Source organism: Anarhichas minor, unplaced genomic scaffold, assembly GCF_050575085.1.
Source record: "Anarhichas minor isolate MPS153535 unplaced genomic scaffold, ASM5057508v1 ptg000216l, whole genome shotgun sequence".
Lineage (NCBI taxonomy): Eukaryota > Metazoa > Chordata > Actinopteri > Perciformes > Anarhichadidae > Anarhichas > Anarhichas minor.
This window is the reverse complement of record NW_027466662.1, coordinates 72,522-80,747: the sequence shown is the minus strand read 5'-3', so window position 1 is coordinate 80,747 and position 8,226 is coordinate 72,522. Positions and strand designations below refer to the sequence as shown.

Genomic DNA, 8,226 nt, shown 5'->3' with positions numbered 1-8,226 from the left:
CAACAGGGACTTGGATTACTGTGATGATGCTGTTTATCAATGGATCAATCACTTCATCAGAGTATTGATCAGGAATGTGTCAGTGCTCATTTATAAGAGTCTTTGCTTTGAGTTTGATGGAAACATTTTCTTCTGGAATGTTTTGTAAAATCTCCCTAATTCACTACAACACACATCAACATCACTGTGGGACGGATTTAAACAACAATAGTGTTTTTAATTTATCATAGAATAAAATAAACATGAGTTTATGATAATTATTTACATTTGTCAGGATTTGTTGGAGAGTTTTTCTTCAGGAATATCTTGATCAATCATCAATTCATTTTGGTGAAAGTCAAGTTAATATTGCTCATAGATGTCTAACATTTCTAAAATAAATTGTTAAATACATATGTATCATTTCTGAATCCGTTTTTAGTAATTCAACCATTTATTAAATGCAATGTGTAAACTGTGAATGTGTTTGTTGAGTTTGTTTGTGTCAGAGTCAGAGAGCGTGTCTCTCTACAGTGAGAGGTTTTTGTACGGCGGCTCAATGACTTTGTATCACTGTGGTTGACTTTTGGTGGAGGAACCAGACTGAATGTTGGAAGTAAGTTTCTGCACAATAATACTAAACTAATTATTCTAAAGTAATGTTTTAAATGTAGTTTTTGGATGTTTGAGGCAGATGAATACATCTTGTTTTAATCGTACACTTTTAGGATTCATGTGTTTATTTCTGCTCCTTTATCATGGAGACTAACTCAGAGCAGCTTTACTAAACATGTGTTTACTCATTCCTCTCCTACTGGAACTTAAACAGCTGGAAATGTAAAAAAGATAAAACTTCTACAAATGTTTAAAAAGTTTTGGTTAATTTCTAACTCAATTAAAACAGTTTTTAAAGAAATTCAGAATCACAATGAGAAAACAAAATTGAACAGAGTGAAGATGAAGATATTTGAAAATGTGCAAAACCTCTTCATTGTGTCAAATATTGTTTCCAAATTTTTAAATCTTTGAACAGTTTTTATTGATGACTGACATCCACATGAAGAACGTTTGATTGTAGTCACTTCATTTTCTGTACTTGTAAATGTTTCCACTAAATATTTATAAGTAATGTTTAGTTAAGGTTTCTGATGATTAAGCTTTAATATTTGTCCACATATTGATGTTTTATCTCCAGTGTAGTTTGATATATTTCAGCTCATCCTGTATGATGACTCTCTCTGTGCTGATATGCATGAGAGGCTTCTTAAAGGGAAGTGAAACAATGTGTGAGTGAGTGACTGGTGGAGCAGAAAGAACATCTGACAGAAACTCCTTAAAGGAGGAAATCAACTCTCTCACAGTGAAGGTGTCCACGTGTCTGGTGTTTGATTGACAGCTGTGTGGTCCCTGTCCTCTAAGCTGATTGGTGTCTCCTAGGTGATGTCCCTCCCACCCTGACGGTGCTGCCCCCCTCCAGTGAGGAGCTGCAGCAGGGGAAGGCCACGCTCATGTGCCTGGCCAACAAGGGCTTCCCCTCAGACTGGAGTCTGGCCTGGAAGGTGGACGGCAGCAGCAGCAGCAGCAGCAGCAGCTGGGAGGAGAGCAGGAGCCCCGGGGTGCTGGAGAAGGACGGCCACTACAGCTGGAGCAGCACCCTGAGGCTCCCTGCAGACCAGTGGAGGAAGGTGGGCTCTGTGACCTGTGAGGCCACCCAGGGCTCCCAGACTCCGCTCTCAGAGACACTGAGGAGAGACCAGTGTTCCCAGTCCTGACCTGACTCACTGGGACTCTGCTGCTGGTTTCACTCTGATACTGATCTCAGTCTGTAACTCTCTCTCTCTCTCTCTCTCTCTCTCTCTCTGTGCAGTCTGTTGTCAATACCTTAAACTATTTCACTTGGTAAAACACAATTTGCAGATCTCACTTAGACTTTTCAGCAAAACTCAAAACACATTCTCAGTCTAATGCACATGTCATCCATACTGGTAAACACAAGTGGCAACAATCAAATACAAATAGAGAACACATGTCATTGATTAAACACAATCACTCAAAATTGATTTCACTTGTATCAAATGATGTGACACAACCAATATAAGCCAGTTTAGAGAGCAAACAGGTGGTTGAAGGTGGGAAGGAGAAAGTCTGAGAATGGATAGAAGAAACAATGTGAGAGGACGAGGACGAGGGCAAGTACGTATGTGAGGTGGGCGACGAGGAGGAAGAGGAGGAGGGCAAGAAAGAGGAAGAGGAGGACGAATAGGAAGAGGAAGACAAAGAGTGGAAATATCTGATGAAATTCGAGCAACAGTCATAGACCATGTTATAGTCCACGGACTGACAATGAGGGAAGCAGGACTTAGAGTGCACCCCAATTTGAGCCGATTTTCTGTGTCCACCATAGTGAGGACATTCAGAGAAGAGAACAGGTACAGTATGCTACTGTATTTTTGTAATTGCAAATTTACTGTACTACACTATATGCAGCTGTTTCAATAGACATTTGTAAAGTTCATCACTGTATGTATTGTACTGCATGAATATGTTTTGTAACTGCACATCTACTTTTTGTAGAACTGCAAGGCTGCCACATGCAGGTGGAAGGAGAGCTATATTCACTCAGGAGCAAGAGACCGTTATAGTGGGCATGGTCCTTCAAGATGATTTAATACGACTCAGAGAAATCCAGGAACGAGTGATACAAGACAACACAGACTTCCAGGGAATCGACAGTGTGAGCATTTCCACAATTGACCGTGTCCTCCATCGTAACAGGATACGAATGAAATAAGTATACAGAGTACCTTTTGAGCGCAACTCACCAAGGGTGAAAGAACTGCGAGCTCAGTATGTGCAAGTAAGTGTACATTCAGACACATTTACTGTAATCCAGATTGTCTACAGTACTGCCACATACTATGTGAATGACATTACTCTTCAGTACATACAATGTATGTGAATCAGAAGTGCATACAGTAGGCCTAATTGAACTCTACAATATAGCACTGTCTCTGTACAACTTACTAAATTCTACATACATTATATTGTGTTCCTACACAGACAATATTTGACTTGGAATCCTTGGACAGACCCCATGAGTTAATCTTTGTCGATGAAGCAGGCTTCAATCTAACAAAGAGGAGAAGGAGAGGCCGAAACGTGATTGGACAGCGGGCCATTGTTGAAGTCCCTGGTCAACGAGGTGGCAATGTCACAATCTGTGCTGCTATCAGCAACCACGGTGTTCTACATCACCATGTTACACTCGGGCCATATAACACCCAGCATCTTCTAAGATTGCTGGCCAATCTAAGAGATATTTTATTTGAGCAGCAGGGTCAAGAGCTAAATGAGAATCCCATTCCCACCAATGTGATAGTGCTGGACAATGTCAGTTTCCACCGAGCTGCTCAGGTAAGGGAATGGTTTAACATCAATGGTCAGTTTGTGACCTTGTACCTCCCTCCATACTCGCCTTTCCTGAATGCGATTGAGGAGTTTTTCTCCTCATGGAGATGGAAAGTGTATGATAGACAACCCTACACCAGAGTAAATCTGCTGCAAGCCATGGAATTAGCCTGTGGTGATATAGGTGAGGAATCATGTCAGGGCTGGATACGGCACACAAGAGGCTTCTTCCCCCGTTGCCTCAGGAGAGAAAATATTGCTTGTGATGTCGACGAAGTGCTCTGGCCTGACCCAGCCCAAAGACAAGAAGAAGCACATTGATGACATGTTGACTCCTTTGATTTTTGTCCCTTTTACTGTATTGTATACTGTAGTAGGCCTACAGTGCATTGTAGGCTGTATAATGTACAATAAACAAATTGTATGGCCTTGAACATCGTGCTTTCTATTTGTTACAGGAACAGTACTGACTGCTCAATAGATTTTGACTGGTTGCAGGTTCATATCAACAAAGAACAAGAATTACAGTATCACAGAGACAAAGGACACGTTTGTGAGATGCAGGGTACAGTACTGTAAAAATAGGGGTACAAGGAGGAGGAAGAACAAAATAAATTGCAAAGATCAAAGCACAGTAGTAATTTCTGATCAATTTTGAGATACTGTAATAGAACATGTTTTCGTTGATATGAAATTTGTTTTGAGATTAAAAATCTACTTCTCCCTGAGAACTATATGTTTTGAACAATGTGTTTTATATTTATTGGTGTATTGTTTAATGACTGCTTGATAGTGTATATTATTTTGATCACTTTGTTTATGATTTGAGAGCAGTGTTTGATTTTGAGCACAGGTAAAACTGTTTTGAGGCGAAAGTTTCATTTTGCAAGAGGATTCAGAGGTTTTGTAAATAGTGCTTGAAGATGAGGTTTTGTGTTTACAGTTTTGAGAAAATGGGTGACCATTTCAAGAAATGTGACTTAGCAATCGAGAAAAACTGTAATAATTACAACAATATCCTTATTTTATATTCACTTCTTCATACTTTAAGGGGAACATGTTCTCCATGGTTGTTTCAGGTTTGTTTTGTTATGAATTAACTTTGGTAACGACACATCATTAAAAGCATTGTGATGGAAAACAACTACATCGTCTCACACCACTGGAGTCTGCTCTTGATTATGACTCATGTGTTGTAAGAATTTAACTTAATTGCTTTTATTTTTTTAATATCTGAATACATTAAAGAAAATAGATTAGAAATAGAAAGCGGGATATCATCAGCGTCATATGAAAGAGAATTGATTCAACAAAATGTTTGAATGAAAGCGATGACAACACAGTCTGTGTGTGTGGAAATGATCCATGAGATCACAGGAGACTGGGTTGATCACTGGGTCAGATCACCAATATTTCATAACTTTAGGTGATGATTTTTAGAAGAACTAAAGGGATTATGTTCACGTCACATCTGATAATTGTCTCGATGCAGCCTAACAGTGTTTAGCTGGTTTTAAAGGATGAAAGGAAGCCATTGGAAGAGAAGCTGTGAGTTTGTCCTGCATGATCTCCTCTACATCTGTCCTGCTATGATCAGAGCTTGTTGCGTTTCCATCTCTAAAGGCTTAAAGGTGCCTTTGTGGCTCTGGCTCCAAAACTGTGGAAGTGTTAGACTAAAGATTTGAGGAAGTTGTGGTAGAAAGCAGCTAAAGACACATGTTAAGAGGGACCTTCCTTCTTTTGGTGCATTCTTTCATTGTGTCTGTATTTGATGTGTTTTGCTTTTACATGTCATAATCTGCCATGCTCCATGTTCTTCCTTTGATTCATTCATGTCATCCATGTGTAGTATTCCACCTCTCCTACCGTTTCAGATCACTTCACTTCCTGCCTTTGTATTTTTTCCCGCCAGTTTTGATTATCGGCCCCGCCCTGATTAGTTTGACCCCTCGTTAGCCCTGCACCCACCAGACCTCCTGCTCACCTGTTCCCACTTCCCCATCAGTCATTCACTGTTCATACCAGCCCACTTTCTTTGTTCCTTGTCTTTGTTGTATCATTCGTTTGGAGTTTTGCTGCCTGTTTCCCACCTGCTGTTTCTTTCCTTCCTTTTGGACTCCATAGCAGCAGCTGAATAGTAAAACTAATTGACGTCCTATATTTATTCTAAACCACTTTTCCTTTGATGGAAAATGTCACAAAGTTATTGAAAGAGTTGAAAAAACAACCACGGTGCAAATAAAATCCAACTGCACCTTCACTCTGCTACAGTGGATTCATATTTAGTTTTTAAACAACTTTATTTATGAAACATTAAAAATGTGTAGAGTGACAAATCTGAATGTTGTAGAATTCAACTCAGGATTCTTGTCCAAAATAGAATCCCTCCTCCTAAAGGGATGTTTTCTATTAATGCATAATGTGCAATTCAACAGTAACAGATGATGTTATTGACGGCTGAATGGTGAATTTTGGTAAATGTTGCTGCCGTAGTGGAATTGTTGGATGTTATTATCTCTTTTCCTTTGGTAAATCATGACGGTCCAGTGTTTTCTATGCTCAGGGACATGAGAAAGGAAACATTGAAGCACAGTTCCTTAGTATTTAGAGATTTATACCTGCTTTTATCATGGCTGCCACTTAGATAATTCAGGTTTATTTCACTTAATTAGGAACCTTCCTAAGCAACAGAGACTGTTAAACAGCAGACCATGCCTGTAAGCCATTTCAAACAAAGCATTGAATTGTTCAATCTTCCTCCTCATCTGTATCTGTGTTGGGTCCTGATCCTGCTACCTGTTCTCCAAATCCTAACATTATATTTTAATAAAAAGGTAAAATGTAGTCTGGGCTAAAACGGTGCTACATATGAAGCTTTTCTTGATTACTTTCTAACAAAAAAGATGCAAAGTGTTCATTATGAAATGCAAAGTCAAGTGGAGATAATTCATCTTCATGTTTAAAAAGTCTTTTGTTATGTCGATAAATATGCTGTTAAAGATAGAGGTGAAGAAGAGTCATCTTCTCAAGTAAATGTGTGTGTGTGTGTGTGTGTGTGTGTGTGTGTGTGTGTGTGTGTGTGTGTGTGTGTGTGTGTGTGTGTGTGTGTGTGTGTGTGTGTGTGTGTGTGTGTGTGTGTGTGTGTGTGTGTGCGTGTGTGTGTGTCTTCAGTGAAGTGTATCAGTCTCTGCAGTAGCTTCCAGCTGCAGCAGTCAGTTCAGTTTCTGTTCATTCTGACTGAGGGAGGTTTTTGTACGACGCTTTTTCACTGTGTGAACACCCACTGACTGCTGATAACATGAAAACTCTGACAGTAGTAAACTGCTGCATCTTCAGTCTGGACTCCACTGATGGTCAGAGTGAAGTCAGAGTTTGATCCACTGCCTGTAAAACGACCTGAAATCCCTGATTGTCGAGTAGTTGCTCCATAGATAAGCAGTTTAGGAGTTTCTCCATCTCTCTGTTGGTACCAGGCTAAATAGTTATTGCCAAGAACATCCTGACTGGTCCTACATGTGATGGAGACGGAGCCTCCCACAGCAGAGCTCACTGCTCCAGGCTGAGTCACTGTGACCTGGCCTCTGGACTCTGAGGACACAGAGACAAACACATAAAGCAGCGTCACGGTTTAGTCGGCTTCATTTCAGAGGGACGGATGTTGATAGAGGAGAGGAGTTTGATTCTCTGGACTTTACCTGTGAAGCAGCAGCAGAGGAGAGTCCAGATGAGGACGCAGATCAAAGTCATGTTTGTGATGAGGAGGATTTCTGTGTCTTCTGCTGTGATGAAGGACAGCTGTCAGTCATCCAGTGTTCAACTCTCAGGACTATAAACTCTCCCAGAGCACTGGAGCATGGTGCTGCTGATGCAAAGTGGCTCTCTATGGAAATGCTCTGACTGACTCCAACAGGGACTTGGATTACTGTGATGATGCTGTTTATCAATGGATCAATCACTTCATCAGAGTATTGATCAGGAATGTGTCAGTGCTCATTTATAAGAGTCTTTGCTTTGAGTTTGATGGAAACATTTTCTTCTGGAATGTTTTGTAAAATCTCCCTAATTCACTACAACACACATCAACATCACTGTGGGACGGATTTAAACACAAATAGTGTTTTTAATTTATTATAGTATAAAATAAACATGAGTTTATGATAATTATTTACATTTGTCAGGATTTGTTGGAGAGTTTTTCTTCAGGAATATCTTGATCAATCATCAATTGATTTTGGTGAAAGTCAAGTTAATATTGCTCATAGATGTCTAACATTTCTAAAATAAATTGTTAAATACATATGTATCATTTCTGAATCCGTTTTTAGTAATTCAACCATTTATTAAATGCAATGTGTAAACTGTGAATGTGTTTGTTGAGTTTGTTTGTGTCAGAGTCAGAGAGCGTGTCTCTCTACAGTGAGAGGTTTTTGTACGGCGGCTCAATGACTTTGTATCACTGTGGTGGACTTTTGGTGGAGGAACCAGACTGGATGTTGGAAGTAAGTTTCTGCACAATAATACTAAACTAATTATTCTAAAGTAATGTTTTAAATGTAGTTTTTGGATGTTTGAGGCAGATGAATACATCTTGTTTTAATCGTACACTTTTAGGATTCATGTGTTTATTTCTGCTCCTTTATCATGGAGACTAACTCAGAGCAGCTTTACTAAACATGTATTTACTCATTCCTCTCCTACTGGAACTTAAACAGCTGGAAATGTAAAACAGATAAAACTTCTACAAATGTTTAAAAAGTTTTGGTTAATTTCAACCTCAATTAAAACTGTTTTTAAACTAATTCAGAATCAGAATGATTCAAACTGAATTGATCTAATTGA

At 39.4% G+C, this 8,226-nt stretch overlaps 1 gene segment (V, D, J or C); it reads left to right on the top strand.

The window, feature by feature from the left end:
* Positions 1 to 571: 571 nt before the first annotated feature.
* LOC142944372 (Ig kappa-b4 chain C region-like) lies at positions 572 to 3,821 on the top strand. The segment is given in 3 exon segments: positions 572 to 595; positions 1,417 to 2,836; positions 3,040 to 3,821. A coding segment is annotated over 1 exon segment (264 nt).
* Positions 3,822 to 8,226: the final 4,405 nt, after the last annotated feature.